Source organism: Triticum aestivum, chromosome 4A, assembly GCF_018294505.1.
Source record: "Triticum aestivum cultivar Chinese Spring chromosome 4A, IWGSC CS RefSeq v2.1, whole genome shotgun sequence".
In the NCBI taxonomy this organism is placed as follows: Eukaryota; Viridiplantae; Streptophyta; class Magnoliopsida; order Poales; family Poaceae; genus Triticum; species Triticum aestivum.
In genome coordinates, this window is record NC_057803.1 from 499,137,062 (window position 1) to 499,157,487 (window position 20,426).

The 20,426-nt window shown below is 45.3% G+C and overlaps 1 protein-coding gene across 1 annotated transcript; it reads left to right on the forward strand.

The window, feature by feature from the left end:
- The first annotated feature begins 375 nt into the window (after positions 1 to 375).
- LOC123086576 (CBS domain-containing protein CBSCBSPB3) lies at positions 376 to 6,110 on the forward strand. The gene is made up of 14 exons (XM_044508336.1): positions 376 to 702; positions 788 to 947; positions 1,438 to 1,570; positions 2,692 to 2,862; positions 3,117 to 3,195; positions 3,292 to 3,405; positions 3,504 to 3,570; positions 3,663 to 3,768; positions 3,862 to 3,920; positions 4,020 to 4,129; positions 4,207 to 4,334; positions 4,419 to 4,501; positions 5,210 to 5,299; positions 5,469 to 6,110. Exons 1-14 carry the CDS (start codon positions 545 to 547, stop codon positions 5,643 to 5,645), a joined length of 1,635 nt encoding a protein of 544 aa, XP_044364271.1. The 5' UTR covers positions 376 to 544; the 3' UTR covers positions 5,646 to 6,110.
- Positions 6,111 to 20,426: the final 14,316 nt, after the last annotated feature.

The following is a 20,426-nucleotide window of genomic DNA, read 5'->3' on the forward strand; positions in this document are numbered from 1 at the left end:
GACCATCGGATTAACTGGTAGTTCACACATTTATATGAAACGGTATCTAATAGTAAAATCACTTTCATAATTTTGAGTGATAAGTTTGTACTCATCTATTGTTTTCCCATCAGATTTCTCGCACGCGTAATAATAGTAACCTTCAGCTAAGCATCATAATAGATTACACTGATCAATTTATTTAGTCGGTCCTGGTTATTTATTTTCATTATTAATATTTTAATCAACTTTTAGAGATTTCACCATTAGTATATTTTGGTGGGTATTTTCTACAGCAGATTATAAGATATAAGTTTTATTTGAGAAATATTATAAAATAAGTTAGGAAGTCACATGAACTCTTAACGCAATAATGCAGCATCTAAGGGACCGAATGTGAAAACGACTCCCACAAGGAAGCAGCCCAACAAGAAGCAGCGACCGCTCCCCTCCTCCAACATTCGCCGCCGCCGCCACCTCGTCGCCGTCGTCCTCCCTTGGCAACCCCCAAGCCGTAAGCTAAGCCCTTTTTAGTGTTTTCGCCCTCACTTTCGACGCCGCAGCCATGAACTCCGGCGCCACTGCCGCCGTAGCGCAGAACCGACGCACGCGCAGCCGTCCGCCGTCGGCCGCCTCCTCCCGCAAGTCAGATGATCCCTCCGCCGCTGTCGCCAACGGAAACGGGAAGGCCCCCTCCAAGCCCACCTCTCCCAACCACGTCGCGTAAGCGCCCGAACGCTTCCTCCCTTTTCTGCTGTTTACACCTCGATCCTGATTCCTCCTTTTGGCCGGGTGTGGGTTTTGTCAGAGGGGAGAGGACGGTCAAGAAGCTGCGGCTGTCGAAGGCGCTGACGATCCCGGAGGGGACGACGGTGTCAGAGGCGTGCCGGCGGATGGCGGCCAGGCGGGTCGACGCCGTGCTGCTCACCGACGTCAACGGCCTCCTCTCCGGCATTGTCACCGACAAGGTGATATGTTCTTTCTTGGAATCTTCCTTTGATGATTGCGCCGGTTGTCGTTTAGTTAGTGTTCGGAGCTTGAACGGTAGGATTCTTTAAGGTAACAGTGTACATTGCCTGTTTTGAACTGTACTCCACACCATAAAGATTGCTTGTGTCTGCAATTTTGCATTTGCATCGAGTGACTAGAGTAAGGCATGTTTAGGTTGGAAGTTATGTTCAGTTTATACAACTTTTAGTTTATGACCAACAATGTGTTTGTTCAGTTTCTTGTTTAATTGATGATGCTTCAGACTTGGAACTGATGGAAAAATGGTCAGTACAGTAGCAATGTTTTGTAAGCTCATGTGAGTCATCTTATTCTTTGAATAACACTGTATCAGCGTGTTCCACCCTATTTCTGGACTGATTCAGCAGTCTGTCTGACTGCTACATGTGAAAATGCTTATGATGTGAACAACCTGCTCTGTTTTTACTTACCATCTGCCTTATGATGTAGGACATAGCCACAAGGGTTATTGCCGAGGGGCTGCGGGTTGAGCAAACAATCATATCCAAGATCATGACACGCAGCCCTCATTATGTCACAGCTGACACACTTGCTATCGAGGCACTACAGAAAATGGTCCAAGGTATATTTGAGCTACACTTTAAGTTACAGTATGCTCCAACTAACCATCACTGTGAGTGGTCGAATCAGTTGAAACTCACATCCTATAACTTGTAACATGTGTTGTCTTTTCTGAAGGTAATTCTGTTATATCATGATCAGTACAGTTCAGTTAATTATATTATACGTCTCTTTTCCAGTTGCCATAATTTAGTCCTTTTAAATACACAATTGACAACAAGATGGTTCAGCAGTTAAATCTGTTCCCTTGGTCAAGTCAAGTCATTGACCCTGTATTAACTATTTTATTTTTACTCCTCCAATTTTCTCTTTTCTTGCAATTTGTTAAATTTTAGCACTTTAACTTTTCAAAGTTTTCTTATTTTCGTCCCTTTTTCCCCTTAAATCTTCTGTGGCTATATCTTTTCTATCAAGTTTCTCACTGCTTTCTTAAAAATTCATGTAGGATGTGCTTTATAGGTTTAGCTGCTACATAACTTCAACTCCTGATGCATTAGCATTTGAAAGCAGTAACTCTTAACAAGATGGATTGCAATTCAAAACAAATATCCTAAATGATTACAAAACTGACAAAGTTTAGTTTCTGAAAACCCTAATGATTTATCTATACGGATACCAAAGTTAAAACAAGCGCTAGGCGTCAATTGTGCGTTTTGCCACTGCCTTGCGCTTTTCTGTCCAAAGTGCACGCTTGAGCGCAATTATGCGCTAGGTGTTTGGCTATCGCCTAGAGCCTAGACACGCCTTTTTTAACTATGCTGACAACACAAACTGACATGTTAATAAAGAAGTAACAGAGGCACTAGAAATTCTCATCCTTACTGTTAGGGGAATCATTTGGTGTTTTTTCTTGTAGCAATTTAGAGCCACTTTACTAAATCTGTATATATCTGAAACTTCCGGTGGAAACGTGCTTAGTGATAGAACTAACTATGTTTATTCTTCTGCAAAATCTTCAAAAGGTGTTTCAAATGTGGTTGCATTTCTAGTTTTCTTTAGCTTTATGATGAGAGATGTGTATATATGTTGATGGTGATTGTGTTCGTGTTCTTCACATAAAGCTTACTTCCAGAGATGTTTGCGTCGACTCCTAGAAGTTAATTTTGTACATTCTGGTTTTAGGGAAATTTAGACACCTTCCTGTGGTTGATAATGGTGAGGTTATTGCCATGCTGGACATTGCAAAATGCCTCTATGATGCAATATCAAGACTGGAGAAGGCAGCAGAACAAGGAAGTGCACTTGCAGCTGCTGTAGAAGGGGTTGAGCGCCAATTCGGTAGCAACTTCTCAGGTCTTGTGACTGCCAGCTAACTCTACTCCTTTGTTGTTATACATTGATGATACACAAGTAAGAAGTAATAGAACACATGACCTATATTCGTGAATAGTTAACAATATCCAGTTTATTTCAAACAAAAATTAAATCATTATCACGGAAAGTCTTCAAGTTTTTGACGTAAATATGTGTTCTTTTCTAAATAGATTGTTCTTGTCTACCAATTTTTTCATGAGCTGACCAAACTGATGTGACTTTCGTGGATACAGCTCCTTCCACTTTAATAGAAACTATAAGAGAACGGATGTTTAAACCTTCTTTGTCAACCATTATCACGGAAAGCACAAAGTACTTATCTGCTTTCTCTTGTTCATTTTTCTTGGTTATGTTGTAACAAAAAAGGTTAATTAGATGATGGGAGCTACCTCTTATGTCAATTTGCAGAGTAGCGATTGTTTCTCCTTCAGATCCTGTTTATGTAGCCGCCCAAAAAATGCGTGAACTACGTGTTAATTCAGTGGTTATAACTACCGGAAATTTGCTGCAAGGGATCTTTACGTAAGCATTCTCATATTTCTTTCATTAAACATTTGTCTGTTGTTTCCTTTTTATGTTTATTGTCGAGCTGTTAATGTATATGTTACTCTGAAATTCAGCTCAAAGGATGTGCTTATGCGTGTTGTGGCACAAAATCTTTCTCCCGAATTAACTCTAGTAGAAAAGGTTTCTTCTCCAGACTGATTTCTTATTTCAAAAGGTGGCTAAGGTTTATGCAACTCATTCTGGACTCACTGTTATTTACCATTTTCCTCAAGGTAATGACTGCACACCCTGATTGTGCTACATTGGACACGTCAATTCTGGACGCATTACATATAATGCATGATGGCAAATTCTTGCATATTCCTGTTGTTGATGGAGGTAAAACCTTTTTGTTCTCAGCCTAGTAATACTAGCTGTTTGGTACTTATTGTTTTTTTTTTGTCTAACCTATTTTTCAATTTTCCATGTCAGATGGTAGAGTTGTTGCTTGTTTGGATGTTCTGCAACTTACCCAGGCAGCCATTTCTATGGTGTGTTCCCCTGCCCTCTACCCCTCCTCTATTACTGGAATATAGTTGCCTGAGGAATATTATTGTAACCTTGGTCCATCTAACATGCTCTGTCTGAAGGCTGAAGGAGGTTCTGGAGCTGCAAATGATGTAGCAAACACAATGATGCAGAAGTTCTGGGACTCTGCTCTTGCTTTGGAGCCTCCAGATGAGGAATTTGATAGCCAGAGGTTGGTTGATGCATCCTTTGTGATTTTCTTTTTCCGCTCAAAAATGTGATGCTTACCTGCATGATTTCATTGCTCAGTGAAATATCCTTAGTGATGCCGTCAGAGGTCGGAGATGGCAGGAGTAGCATTTATCCTGCTGCTGTTGGCAATTCTTTTGCCTTCAAGCTTCAGGACAAGAAGGGACGTATGCATAGATTTACATGCGGTGGGTACACACTTCATAGTTTGACGAGAGCTAGCTGTGGTGGCAGTGTACCGACTAACAACATTTTGTGTTTCATTGCTGCAGGTTCTGAGAGTTTAGATGAGCTTATGTCTTCTATAACACAAAGATTAGGCACTGGTGGTGAAAAGGGCCCAATTCAACTTTTGGTAAGCTTTATTTGATATATTTGTGTTTCTAAACTCTTGGCATTTTGAACGGAAGAGCTAGATGAGCAGTTCCTAATCCTCAATCTTGCATTTCTAATTGCTTTGATGGAACATTTTCTGTTATAATTGCAAGTAGAATTGAGGGCTTTTCGTTTTAGAGGAAACCAAAACATAGTAATTAGTAGTAGCATAGGAATGCGATAGGATGGTAAAATGAGCTTTGACTAGGGGCTCATTCGGTTTGGAGGATTTCATAGGAAAACCATAGGAATGCAGATTCCAGAGGAAAGTTCCATGTGGATGCATTAGTTTTGTATATGAAACGAGCACATGAATTCCTTGGGAATACTATTCATTCCTATGGTTATGGAGGAAACTACACGTCTAGTCAAAGCTATTCTCCTTCCGAAGACACCTGTACGTAGTTGCCAACTTGACGTCACCATTGAGTATAATTTGAATGTATTCGAGATCCTACATAGTAATACAAAATGGTTCCTGTAACTAGTGGACTAACACCAAGAACCGCCTTGAATAACATCAGCTATCTTGAGTGGTACTGCTAGCTACTTAGTCCCATGAATGAATGTATTCTTAATTGTAGAGCACTCGCTCACTTGCAGTTGCAGCTACCTTAGCCTGTATTCTACACTATACTACATCCAAACTGCAGTAGCAATAAGATTTTGATTCTGATGTTCTATGCAGTATGACGATGATGAAGGTGATAGGGTGCTGCTTACTACAGATTCTGATCTTGCCGGTGCTGTTCTCAATGCCAAATCATCCGGATTGAAGGTATTTCCTTTCTCTGACTTAGAACCCATTTGCCTGCTTAAAATGCCGCTATTTTGCTATTACTCTCAGCACAAGCATCCGGAGATTCCTTTACCACTTTGTCATGGCCAGATGTGTCAGTCTTTTGCTTGTCTCCTATGCCTCATTGTAGTGGAGCTTGGACTTGCAGGTCCTGAGGTTGCACATTGACAACTCGGATTCCAGTTCTGAAGTTAAAAAGCAATTGCCGGAGCTAGTGCCTCTCCAAAAAAGTCAGTTGATGCCTGCTCATTACGGGCTAATGGCTGGCGCTATTGCCCTGACAGGCGTCGTGCTCGTGGTTTACTTGAAGCGCTCAAAAGTGTGAGTTCTGGGAGGCACACTTAACTCCAATCCTTACCTCTGTGACTAACGTCTCTCAGAAGACTCAAACGCCCCGGCACTTCAGCTGGCCAAGGATGAAGAACTGAACCCCTCACAAAAGACAAAGAAAAAGAATAAGGAAAAGAACGAAGAACTGAAGATCATGGGCTATACACCAGATGCACCGAAGTCCAGAAAGTAATCAGCTGACCATCTCAATTTTTTGCATAAATGAGTTTAGTTATATACCGGGAAGGAAGCACGAAACTATTGAGTTTAGTTATACTGGGAAGGAAGCACGAAACTATGATATATATTTTCAGTTCATTTTAGTTCCATGAATGCGGTGAAACATGTGCCTTTTGTAACCATCTCTACCACAAATCCGGTGAGGGGTTATTTCCCAAACAATCACTGGACATATTTTCTGAGATGAGGTGGACATATTTATGTCCAGTGTGGTTGACTACTGAGTATGCGTCTTATACATGTTCGAAAAGTTAGGTCGCAATGTGGGGGAGGCAACCATTGTCAGATTCTGGAGGATGACCGCGATGGTACGTATACCATTGTGCTTATCCTCCACAATTTATTGTGCAAAATCAAATGAGTCATCACCTCCCACAATGTCTCGGGATCTTACATAATTGCAATTGACGTTGTTTTGAGATAATTGCATGTTAAATCCATAAGTTATGTGATGCCACTACTTTCATAGTGGGTTCTTTGGTATGACCTTTGTATTGCTCGTGCAATCCTAACAGGCAATTCTTCTATTGTCAGTGCAATGCAATTGAGATAATTGCATGTTAAATCCATAAGTTATGTGATGCCACTACTTTCATAGTGGGTTCTTTGGTATGACCTTTGTATTGCTCGTGCAATCCTAACAGGCAATTCTTCTATTGTCAGTGCAATGCAATTGACGGAACCTGGCATACCGGGAAAGCCTGTTGCTTCTCCAAGTGCCAAAGTCTTGGTTGTGTGTGCTTGACATTTGCTTTTCTCAAGTACTCTGGTCCAAACAGTCGCACCAATGCAGTGACAAATCTCACAGTTGCGTCAATGCATGTGATCTCTCCCATCTGGACATACTCATCAATGGTGTCTGCAGTTGTACCATATACAACCATCCTCATAGCAGCAATGCATTTCTAGAGAGGAGAGAACCCGTGTAATCCTTCTTCACCGTGAAGTAAATGTCATATTCCTTCACACCCTCCACTATGTGCAATAACACACGCTTGTGCATCAAGTAGCGATGCTGAAAGAAGCCCTCATTATATATTAGATTGGCTTTAAAATAGTCATCGTAGAGATCGACATGACCCTTTGCCCTATTTCGACTAACATATTTCCCGCCCAGCATCGAACCCTTGTAGTTGAGAACATGCTACTCTCCCTTCTCTATTGCTTTGAGGATGCTCATCATCATCAACTCGTATTCGTCGCCACCGCCTTCCGATGACGATGAATTGAAGACCTCGTTGTAAATAAATGCATCATCTGAGTTCATTGTGTGTCCCTACAAATTTGTAATGACCTAGAGGGTCAAAAATCTATTCGGGCATTTGGTGAGCAGGTGGTGTACGCGTTGTATGGTGGTGGCCGGGCGGACTAGGACATACCGACATGGCACCTGAGGCGGAGTCCATATCCCTGTAAGGTGCTTCGAGTGGAGGCAGGACTAGGGGTGACGAGCAAGTCAGGGAGGGGGGGGGGGGGTCGGTGCTTGCGGGACCAGGGGCTGGACAAGACATAGGAGGAAAGGATGAAGAGAGCAGGTCATGGGGGCGATTTGGTGGTATTAGGGTGGGCTGACATGTTAGATCTGACGTGGTGGATGTGTCTGGACAACTCCATATATGTCTCACACTTGGGTTAAGTTTGGGTTGGTCCAGATAGTTTGAACAAATGGGTGGCGTTTGGGGAGGCATGTTGTGCTGGGTTTGGGGCAGTTCGTGTTGGAAATCGTTGCATGGAAAACAAAACAAAAATACGCACACACAATGATCTAACAATGGAGATGTATAGCAACGAGGGGGAGAGTGTGTCTACGTACCCTCGTATACCGTAAGCGGAAGCGTTTCTCAACGCGGTTGATGTAGTCGAACTTCTTCACGCTTCAACCGATCAAGTACCGAACGCACGACACATTTGCGTTCTGCACACGTTCAGCTCGGTGATGTCCCTCACCTTCTTGATCCAACAAGACGTCGAGGTAGTAGATGAGTTCCGTCAGCACGACGGCGTGGTGACGGTGATGGTGAAGTGATCCTCGCAAGGCTTCGCCTAAGCACTACGAAAATATGACTGGGGGTGTAAACGGTGGAAGGGGGCGCTGCACACGGCTAAACAATTGTCTGTCCTATGCTAGCCCCCCCCCCCCCCACACACACATATATATAGGTGGGAGGGAGAGGGGAGGCTGCCAGGAGGCGCCCCAAGTAGGCCGAATCCTACTTGGGGTCCTCCCAAGTAGCGCGCCCCCTGCCTTATTTGTTGGAGGGGGAACGAAAGAGGGGGAGGGGGAAAAGAAGGGGGATCCTATTCCCTTTCTTTCCTTTCCTCCTTCCCCTTTCCTTCTCCACCTTGGCCGGCCCATATGGGGGGCACACCATCCCCTTGTGGCTGGTGGGTTTCCCCTCTTGGCCCATAAGGCCCATATCTTTTGCCAGGGGTGCCAGAAATCCCTTCCGGTGACCCGATAAGTACTCGGTACCCCCCGAAACACTTATGGTGTCCGAATACTATCGTCCTATATATCAATCTTTACCTCTTGACCATTTCAAGACTCCTCGTCATGTCCATGATCTCATCCGGGAACCCGAACAATATTCGGTCACCAAAACACATAACTCATATAATACTATATCGTCATCGAACGTTAAGCGTGCGGACCCTACGGGTTCGAGAACTATGTAGACATGACCGAGACACCTCTTTGGTCAATAACCAATAGCGGAACCTGGATGCCTATATTGGCTCCTACATATTCTACGAAGATCTTTATCGGTCGAACCGTTATGACAACATACGTAATTCCCTTGTCCATCGGTATGTTACTTGCCCGACATTCGATCGTCGGTATCTTCATACCTAGTTCAATCTCGTTACCGGCAAGTCTCTTTACTCGTTACGTAATACATCACCTCGTGACTAACTCCTTAGTCGTTTGCTTGCAAGCTTATGATGTGTATTACCGAGAGGGCCCAAAGATACCTCTCCGATACTCGGAGTGACAAATCCTAATCTCGATCTATGTCAACTCAACAAACACCTTTGGATATACCTGTAGAGCATCTTTATAATCACCCAGTTACATTGTGACGTTTGATAGCACATAAGGCATTTCTCCGGTATCCGGGAGTTGCATAATCTCATAGTCGAAGGAATATGTATTTGACATGAAGAAAGCAATAGCAATAAAACCGAATGATCATAATGCTAAGCTAACGGATGGGTCTTGTCCATCACATCATTCTTCTAATGATGTGATCCCGTTATCAAATGACAACTCATGTCCATGGTTAGGAAATCTTAACCATCTTTGATCAACGAGCTACTCTAGTAGAGGCTCACTAGGGACACGGTGTTTGTTTATGTATTCACACATGTATTAAGGTTTTCGATCAATACAATTCTAGCATGAATAATAAACCTTTATCATGAATAAGGAAATATAAAATAACAACTTTATTATTTCCTCCAGGGCATATTTCCTTCAGTTCGAACAATCCACACAAAGGGATTTTTGGAAGGCTCGTAGGTTGATATTTTTTTTATCCAGGTGGTATCTGAGCGGATATATGGGGTGGGTACGGGGATGTCCTTGGAGATGCTCTAAGGGCATCTCCAAAAGCGACCCTCAAACTGGCCCCAACCGTCCAGACGTGTTGTGCCATGCAACGTGGGTCTATATCAGTCTACAGGGCGGTCCGGACATACTTTCTCCTGCAAACCGAAGACAAATATGGTGGGACTTTGCGGGCGTCTAGACAGCACCCACGCCCGCTTCTGACAGCCATGGCCCACCCAAACTCCTCCTTCCTCGCCCGGGCACATTGTTGCCTCACGCCAGCTACCCGCATTCGTGCCGCTGTAGAGCGGTTGCTCCACATTGAACACGGCTCAGGGCGGACGCGACCTTTCAGTGCCTCCACCATTCAAGCGGTGCGCTGGGCGAGAGCACTGCCCGCTGCACCGTCGGTAGAACACGCCTCCTCGTCACATTTAAGTACCTCCATTAAACCTGTGTGGAAGCCGAGAAACCTACTCCGGCCACACGTCCGTCCACGAGCGGGCGATATTAAACACAACGTCGAACAAGCTCCTCCCGTCCACCCGCTATTAAAGGAGGCCAGATGCCAGGCAAGAATCGCACCACTCCGCCACTCCCCATCTCCTCCTTCCACCCTTTTGATGGCATCCGACGAGCAAGAAGAGTAGTTCTCCAGCATAAAAGCCGGCTAGGTGACCCGCTGAGCCCGCCCGATACAAGCGAGGCAGCTCGTTGCTCCACCTCCCTCGCCCAACTCAACGCAGCAAGATGTCGCTCCAAGCCAGCAACACCGTGGCACGGGCATCGTCGTTGTCATGGACGACACCGCGCCGTACCACGCCTCCCGTGCTTGCGACAGTGCCATTGGCCGTCAACGCGCGCGTAACCGCGCCTTGCCGGCAGAGAAAGAAGCCGTCTGCGCAGGGATCGACGAGTTAGTGGCCAGCGCATCCACTGCCAGCATCGAGGGAAAGTAGAACACGGGAGGCCGCCGCCGCCTGGGTCCCAGGAAGGCCACCGTCGGCGCGTTGCCCGTTTGTACAGCCGGTGACCTATCCTGTCTTTATCTCAGACCATCGCCGACCCCCGCCTGGGCTCCACGGAAGCGGATGAGCCTCCCTTCTCCTTCGGCTGAAGCACTCTCTTTGCCACTCCGATGAGCGACACAGCTGGACATAGGGAAGATACGGGGGAAGAATATACCTTCGGGGCTCCCGACAGTCTGATGAGCGGGCTGCCGGACATGGGGAAGACAAAGGAATCCGTTGCGGCCGGCCGTAGGCTAGTGTAGTGTATTCGTGTCGTGAAAGTGGAGCTCCACGCGATCGTACATGCACATACTTTTACCTTTTTAGTTAAAATATATCCAAGATATAAATGTTTTCATTCGGTTTGTATGAAATCCGGCGTGTTTGCACGAATTTCATTCGGTTGGTTAGGAATGGTGTTGAAATGTATGCGGGCAGCATTGGATGGCTGCCTCCCGAATCCGTGTCCGCGGACGATCCGTCCGCAGACACGGATGCGATAGGAAATTTGCGGATCGCCGTTGGAGATGCGCTAACCACCCTTTTCTCTATTTATGTTTTCTCCGTTTCAAGCTTTGTAAAAAGACACAGAATTCATGTATGAATCATGAAAAATGTCCCGAGCTCCTTGATGTGCATGTTGCTACCCCGGTTCATTTTAGTTTATGACAAGAAAGCGTTGCACAATTCTATACTCCACTTCATTTTCACCATCTATCAAAGATTTAGCAGTTCCAGGACAATGGTACCAACAAACTATACTGCAAAAGGTGGAGTTTGTTGTCGCTCATTATTACTCTGATTTAGTGCCATTGATTGAACAATTATGGATGTGGTACCTTGTGGCATACTTATGACAACAAGAGATACACTACCGGTGGTGGTGGTGGTGGCTGGTGGGACGAAAGCTGAAAGACCAGATTTATACTACCCGTTTAGGCGTTTACCGGAAATGAAGTCAAATCCATCAATAGTTGAAAGGAAAAAACAGGAAGCATCGTCCAGCTCAACGCATCACTAGAAAGCCCAGCGTTTTGTGATCGATCGATGTACGCACATGGGATTAGTGATGTAGTACTTCCATTCCTAAATATAAGATGTTTGGGCAGTTTAAATTTCCCAAACGTCTTATATTTAAAAACAACGAGAGATACACTACCGCACCGGCGGTGGTGGGACGGAAGCTGAAAGACCAGCCTACTGGAAATGAAGTCAAGATCCAGAAAAAAAGCTAAAAGGAAACGCTCTACATTCAAGATCTCCTAGGAGCATAGGATGCTGGGCGGGCTAGGAGGGTTCTTCAAGCTCTCTATTCAAGAGAAAAACTAAAAGTTAAGTATCGGTTGTTAGCTTGTGTATGAAGCCTAGCTAGGAGAGAGGCTACTTTTCATATCTCCTCCTTCCTCGTGAGCACAAAATTAAGCAAGGAGAGGTTTCTTGGTCCAATGGCAACGACACGACAAGAGGAGTATGGCACAAGCTACTACCTTAGCTTACGCATGAACCAAAGAGGGCACGCATAACAAACCGGTAGCGACCTAGAGATATGGGAGATGTGCAAGGATACCATGAATTTAATACGGTGGCAAACGTGGGTGTGAAATAAGCAATGATGCTGTTTTCCACTCTCATCTTTCCTCGCAGGTGTTGCTTGTGCGGCGGTGCTGCAGGCTCGTTCTGGCTCCGAGTTGTGCCGGCGTCGAATTCGGCGATCCTCCATGGTGTTGCATGATTGTGATGTCTTTCTGCTTAGTTCGGTGTGGTCCGCTGTTGATGAATACGAATGGAGCCACGGCTCGGTCTCCAAGTGGCTAGGCTCCTATCCGGGATCTCTTGAGGTAGCGAGGAATAAGACTATGGATGAAAGCTTTGATTCGATGAGGGTTACCGATGATGTTGGTGCTTGAGGGTGTATTTCTCCTCCTTGAAGGCACTTTGAAGAGTCCTTCCTCAACATTGGACCATGCGAGAAACGTTGCAGGCTGTTGGCATGGCTGGATCATTACCCACAATTCGGTGGGGCGGTCTAGAGAGGGTCTGGGCGGAATCTTTGTGGCCGATGCTGGTCGTTGACGACGCCAATAGTTGTCATTCTTCTTCGTGAAGACGTCTCCGAAGTTCTTGCTCTCAATCACTCTCGATAGTGGTGGCCGGTTTAGGTTTTCATGGGTGTTGTGTTTTTTCTCCTCTGTCTTTTTTTATGGTGTGGTTTTCGACCTAGTTTTCCTTATAGACCAGATCACGCTGTGCAGTATCTACTTTTTTATCTATATGAAATATGTAGGAGCACTGCTTCCTAACGAGGTTCCGTAAAAAATATCCCCATATACTCTGGGGTTGAAAGATTTCCATTAGATGTTTTGTTGTATTTTATACAAAGAGGTTAATTAGTTAGCTTTGTAGGATTATTATTTTAGTCTGAAAAGAGGTTTTTGCCTCATCAAAGGAACACGTGTTACCATTTTTCTTGATAGCTTTATCACACTCTAGTTTCATGGCAAAAGGTTTTTATTTGTTTGTGTTTTGCTTGTACCGTTCTAATAATTGTTTTTGTGACTGCGCCTTTTTGTTTGTCCTTTTGTGTAGTGTGATGTAGAACTCTGTCCGGTCTGTTAGTATTGCGTCAATGGTCGGTTTCATCGGTTTTCGCCCAATTTTTCAGAAATTAACTGGGCAGTGTTTTTCTTCTTAATCATTGAGGCAAATCTTTTCCTCTATTTTCAAAAAAGAACTTTGTTTTGCACATATGTGTGCATGTAATATTACAATTATATGCACTGCTACCATATTTTTTTATATAGTACAAATATTTTAATTTATTGTAATCGTACATCAACCTTATCCAAATGTCACTTTATGCCTAAAATGAGAGCACATGAAAAGAAAAACTCGACTTTAAGGAAACCAACCCCGAGGCATTGCTTTTTAGGGCATCTTCAATGCTGTCCAAACTGGACACCACATTTGACCGCGGACATTAATGCGGGAGCCTGCTATCCAACCATAACCGCATACATTTTAAATTGGATTTCAACTAACCCGATGATTTTCATCAAACATGACGAAATTTATCGAAATTTGGATAGAAAATAGCACAAATTAATCATAAATAGCATGCAAGTATGTCTTGTACAACAATAGTACAAATTCAAATAAGTGTTTCATGGATGGATCATGTTGTCCTACACATACCGCCCCTTGAGTTTTATTCAACAATGTATGTGCGTGAATGGTCTACCCTCTGACCTGTAGTACGTCACGATAGCGCGTGCAGGCTACACAATGTGTACAACAACGAATGAATCAATCAACATGTAGAGTAAGAAGAAGCAAAACTTACGATCTCCATGGTTACCGCGTGCAACGCACAATGGTCACATTGCCACCAGCCGGTCAACCGCGCCAAAAACGTCATGACAGAGTTCTGGATGACGTACTATTGGTATGCTAACAACTTGACATTACGTTCATGGATGATGTGCATGTCATAAAGTGCAATGTGCTTTCGCACATAAACAAACCATGCACCCGCTGACAAAGGTCCCCCTTCTACTCCTCCCTACGAAGTCAGCAGATACAGGCAACCACACATCGCACAACAAATCATCCTCCTTCTGTGAGTACCCTGCCATCCTTCTTACTCTAAAAAATGACATGAAGTTTGAAAATATGCTCAATGGCATTTGACCGAACACCTACCGGGCGTGCTGTCCGCCATGGACGACATCGACAGGGGGACAGAAGGTATGTGGTTCCGGATGTATCTTGGGTGAACGACACAGTACTACAAGGCGAGCGGGTGCGTGGGTGGGGGCTGTAGAAGTTCGGCAATGCCTGGGCAGCGGCCAACGAAGTACAAAGGCGGCGGCTGGCGAGTAGGGTGTGGATGCAAAGCAAGGGCGAGCCGGGCGGAGTGTGCTACTTCTTGAGCTTGCATTGGTTTTTCCCTTGAAGAGGAAAGGGTGATGCAGCAAAGTAGAGATAAGTATTTCCCTCAGTTAGAGAACCAAGGTATCAATCCAGTAGGAGACAACGTACGAAACACCTAATACCTGCACAAACAATCAACACAACTTGCACCCAACGTGATAAATGGGTTGTCAATCCCTTCATGGTTACTTGCAAAAGTGAGATCTGATAGAGATAGATAAAACTAAACAAATGATAAAGTAAATATTTTTGGGGTTTTTGGTTTATAGATCTAAAAGTAAAAGATTGCAAAATAGTAAATCAGAAACTTATACGATGGAAAATAGACTCGGGAGCCATAGGTTTCACTAGAGGCTTCTCTCAAGATAGCAAATAATACAGTGGATGAACAAATTACTGTCGAACAATTGATAGAAAAGCGCAAAGTTATGACGATATCTAAGGCAATGATTATGAACTATAGGCATCACGTCCGTGTCAAGTAGACCGAAATAATTCTGCATCTACTACTATTACTCCACACATCGACCGACTCCTGCCTGCATCTAGAGTATTAAGTTCATGAAGAACAAAGTAACGCATTAAGTAAGATGACATGATGTAGAGAAATTAACTCAAGCAATATGATGAAAACCCCATCTTTTTATTCTCAATGGCAACAATACAATAAGTGCCTTGCTGCCCCTACTGCCACCGGGAAAAGACACCGGAAGATTGAACCCAAAGCTAAGCACTTCTCCCATTGCAAGAAAAACCAATCTAGTTGGCCAAACCAAATCGATGGTTCAAAGAGAATTACAAAGATATCAAATCATGCATATAAGAATTCGGAGAAGATTCATAGATAAGCTGATCATAAATCCACAATTCATCGGATCTCGACAAACACACCGCAAAAGAATATTACATCGGATAGATCTCCAAGAACATCGAGGAGAACATGGTATTGAGAATCAAAGAGAGAGAAGAAGCCATCTAGCTACTAGCTATGGACCCGTAGGTCTGTGGTAAACTACTCACGCTTCATCGCAAGGGAAATAGAGTTGATGTAGAAGCCCTCCGTGATCGAATCCCCCTCCAGCAGGATGCCGAAAAATGCCCCTAGATGGGATCTCATGGGTACAGAAGGTTGCAGTAGTGGAAAAGTGTTTTCGTGGATGCCTCTGGTGGTTTGGGAATATACATATATATAGGTGAAAGAATTATGTCAGAGGAGTCACGAGGGGCCCACAAGGCAGGGGGCGCGCCCTACCCCCCTGGGTGCGCCCTCCACCCTTGTGGCCGCCTCGTGGCTCCTCTGACTTTAACTACAAGTCTCATGTGTGTCTTCTGGTCCAAGAATAATCATCGCGAAGGTTTTATTCTGTTTGGACTCCGTTTGGTATTCCTTTTCTGCGAAACTCAAAAACAAGGAAAAAACAAAAACTGGCACTGGGCTCTAGGTTAATAAGTTAGCCCAACAATAATATAAAATAGCATATTAATGCATATAAAACATTCAAAACAGATAATATAATAACATGGAACAATAAAAAATTATAGATACGTTGGAGACGTATCAGAGTGGAAGAAAATGAGACTGGGAGGGAGGATTTGAGTGGGTCTGGGGTGTAGGAGTCCTACGTGGCGGCTATCCAGACTCCCGCAAAGCCCCCTCCCCAGTTTGCTTTCAATTTGCGGGAAAATGGACATCCAAACCGCTTCGGTATGGATGGTGGAATGGGTTCGTACAACTCGGTCCGAACTGATGCAGGCGTTTTGAGAGTCGATGTTGGAGATACTCTTAGGTCATTGTTCGGGAACGTAGCATGCAATTTCAAAAAAAATCCTACGATCATGCAAGATCTATCCAGGAGATGCATAGCAACGAGAGGGGGAGAGTGTGTCCACGTACCCTCGTAGACCAAAAGCGGAAGCGTTAGTTTAACGCGGTTGATGTAGTCGAACGTCCTCTCGATTCAACCGATCAAGTACCGAACATACGGCACCTCCGATTTCTGCACACGTTCAGCTCGATGACGCCCCTCGAACTCTTGATCCAGTAAAGTGTCAAGGGAGAGTTTCATCAACATGACAGCGTGGTGATGGTGAAGTGATCCGCATAGGGCTTCACCTAAGCACTACGACAATATGACTGGAGGGGTAAACGGTGGAGGGGGGCACCGCACACGGCTTGGAACAATTGATGTGTGTTAGAGCCCCCCCCCCCCGCCCCCGTATATAAAGGAAGGAGAGGGGAGGAGGCCGGCCTAGGGGCGCCCCAAGTGGGAGGAGTACCACTTGGGCTCCTAGTCCAATTCGCCCCCCTTCCTTTTATCGGAGGGGGAAAAGGGGAAGGAGAGGGAGAAGGAGAAGGAAAGGGGGGCGCCGCCCCCTCCCCTAGTCCAATTCGGACTCCTCCCTTGGGGGGGGGGGCGCGACCCTTGTGGGCTGGCTTGCCTCCCTCCTATGTCACATGTGCCCCATATCTCCCCCCCAGGGGGGGGGGGGTTACGATAACCCCCCGGTACTCCGATACGTACCCGATACATTTCGAAACATTTCTGGTGTCTGAATACTATTGTCCAATATATCAATTTTTACCTCTTGGCCATTTCGAGACTCCTCATCATGTCCGTGATCTCATCTGGGACTCTGAACAATCTTCGGTCACCAAAACACATAACTCATAATACAAATCGTCATCGAACGTTAAGCGTGCGGACCCTACGGGTTCGAGAACTATGTAGACATGACCGAGACACCTTTCCGGTCAATAACCAATAGAGGAACCTTGATGCTCATATTGGTTCCTACATATTCTACGAAGATCTTTATCGGTCAAATCGTAATGACAACATACGTCATTCCCTTTGTCATCGGTATGTTACTTGCCCGAGATTCGATCGTCTGCATCTTCATACCTAGTTCAATCTTGTTACCGACAAGTCTCTTTACTCATTCCGTAATGCATCATCCCGCAACTAACTCATTAGTCACATTGCTTGCAAGGCTTATCATGATGTGCATTACCAAGAGGGCCTAGAGATACCTCTCCGATACTCAGAGTGACAAATCCTAATCTCGATCTATGCCAACCCAACAAACACCTTCGGAGATACCTGTAGAGCATCTTTATAATCACCCAGTTATGTTGTGACGTTTGATAGCACACAGGGTATTCCTTCGGTATCCAGGAGTTTCATAATCTCATAGTCAAAGGAATATGTATAAGTCATGAAGAAAGCAATAGCAATAAAACTTAACGATCATTATGCTAAGCTAACGGATGGGTCTTGTCCATGACATCATTCTCCTAATGATGTGATTCCGTTCATCAAATGATAACATATGTCAATGGTTATGAAACTTAACCATCTTTGATTAACGAGCTAGTCTAGTAGAGGCATACTAGGGACACCGTGTTTTGTCTATGTATTCACACATGTATCAAGTTTTCGGTTAATACAATTCTAGCATGAATAATAAACATTTATCATGATATAAGGAAATATAAATAACAACTTTATTATTGCCTCTAGGGCATATTTCCTTCAGTCATACCCAAAGGAGACCCTCAAAGCTTTGATACATGCCCGGGCTGTAGTGTCCGGATAGTTTGTGTCAACTTTTGTCACCCAATGGAGACCCCATCGGTCCATGAAGTGGTCCGGACGTCCGTTTTCCAGCAAACCGAAGACAAATGTGGCGGGCTATACCAAGGTCTGGACATCCACTTGAAAAAAGCCACCACGTGGTCCTCCTCCCTTTTCTCTCCTCCTCACATGCATGGCCCCCTTCTCCTCTCTCTCTCTCTCCTCCAACCGGACAAATAAGGATTAGTTTGTGAAGTGGGTTGGATGAATGTCTCCCACATCATGTTCGCGGATCACATTCGGACATAAAAACGGGCATATACCGGAGCCATTTGCGGGCCAGCTTTGGATATGTCCTTAGATCAAGAAAGCTCTGAAAGCCAGCTCCATCCACTGTAGTGAGACAATTCATGACTTGACATTGCACAAGAAACAAACGCAACGATGGACATGAAAATTAGGGTTCAAACCACAGGTACACCTCGAGAGCTTAATTCCACACTAGAAGCACCTTCTTAGATAAGGCTACATAGTATTATTATTTAAAAAATGAGAAATTGGTACATACTACATAGTATATCATGTCAACCATATTGAATGTTTTCCTAATATACAACTAACTTGATTGGAGAAGACATGAGATAACCCCTCGTACCCCCTCACGCGGCTTCCCCTGGGCGATGCTAGGGGCCCCAAACCCTAAAGCTGCCAGTCTTCCCTCCCCTCCTCACCCGTCGCCGCTGCCGCCGGCGAGGTCTGCGACGGCGGTGGGCCTGGCCGGCGCCAGACGCACTAGAGCAGGTGTTGCATTGCGCGATCCCTAGAAGCGGGGGGGGGGGGACTAGTGGTGGATCCGCGAGCAGCAGGTAGGACTGCGTCCCTAGCCCGTGCGACGGCGACCTACGATCCATGGCCGGCATGGTGTGCTTCCCCTCCTGCTAGTGGGCTGGACTCTATGCCTGGAGATGGGTGGTGGCGGGCCATGAATCTGGCGCCCCATCTAGATCTGCCGTGGCGTGGCCTTGTCCAATCGGTGACGCATGGAGGGACCAGTGATGGGCGGCTGGAGGCTCTCTGTCGGTGTTCCGCCGATAGCGTTCGTCTTCAGGGTGAGGCTCTGCACGGATCCTGCCAGCTACGAGATCAGGGTGATGCGACTTCAGGAGAAAATCATTGCGGTCATGGCGGATGATGCCGGCGTCTGTGACGCCATTTCCTTCTCAAGGCATCGTCGTTGCAGGTTGCGACACCACGCTCGGGACGTTTCGTGTGAAACCCTAAATCTGGGTCTCCCGCATCAGACGATGACGGTGTCTTCGATACCGTTCTCCCTCCTGGGGGCATCATTTTGGAGCAGGAGCTGGCTGGAGAAGAGAAGAGGAGGAGCGGTGTTACATCTACCGCAAGGCCAACGACGGGTCTCAGCGGCGTGGCGCAGTGGAGTTTTCGGCGACGGGCGCGTGTGGATGGACACGTGCATGAGGGTGACATTGTCTGGTGTCGTGGTGGCGTCGATGGTGGCATGGCCTAGCAGGGTGCATGCATTGATCGCTTCTGGAGATGGAACGACAGAAGATGGCGGCGGCAAATCCAGAGCGTGCGCATACGGTGCATGTTGCGGTTCAACCAGACCGGGTTGTGCTCTTGGCCCAATGCGGGGCAGCCGCGTGTGACCACCGGATTAGATAGTGCATGTTCATGGGGTTCAAGCACATTATCATGAGTGTAGGCATTACGACTTTGTTCATCAGATAGGTGGCTTCGGGTTTATCCATGTATACATGTTGTCAGACTCTGTTAAATAATAATAAAGATGGTTGCATCTATCGATATCGATATGCAAAGGTCGGGGGTTAATCTCCTTTCCAGAAGAAAACTAACTTGTTTGTGGCAACACAAGAACTAACTTGATCTATCATAGGCGTAAATCAACCTACATAGGTTGACCAAAATGACATCCATTTGTGAGTGAGCTGAGTCTATATATTCAGTTTTATCTCCATTCCCTCACACTTTGCATCAGGGAGACACAAACTAAGACATCATGGAAAGGAGAAAAAAGTAGATCACACGGGGGCTTGTGGCACGCATGGGTGAGGCACCGACCCATTTTCTCTTGGCTCTTGATTTTTAATCTTTTACTGTATACATTTTGAATCAAAAGTTTAAACTATGTTTTTTTTTGCGTATTCGTTTTTTGCGACGAGGGCTTTCAAATAAGACTCATTTTAAATTCACTTCGATGTATAAAAAAAATAAGTTTCAACTGTTGAAACTTGGTATGAACCAACAACAAAATTGCATGTTTCAGAAACTAAAACTTGAAACTTGAGGCCTGATCGGCATCCCACCGCTCCACACTCCCGCTTCCGGAGCTGGTGGAGTTGAAGTTAAAAATTGCGGAGCGGGGGAACAGGCGCTCCCCGGATTCTCGAATTTCACGGAACAGGGGGTTGCCGAACATGCTTTTA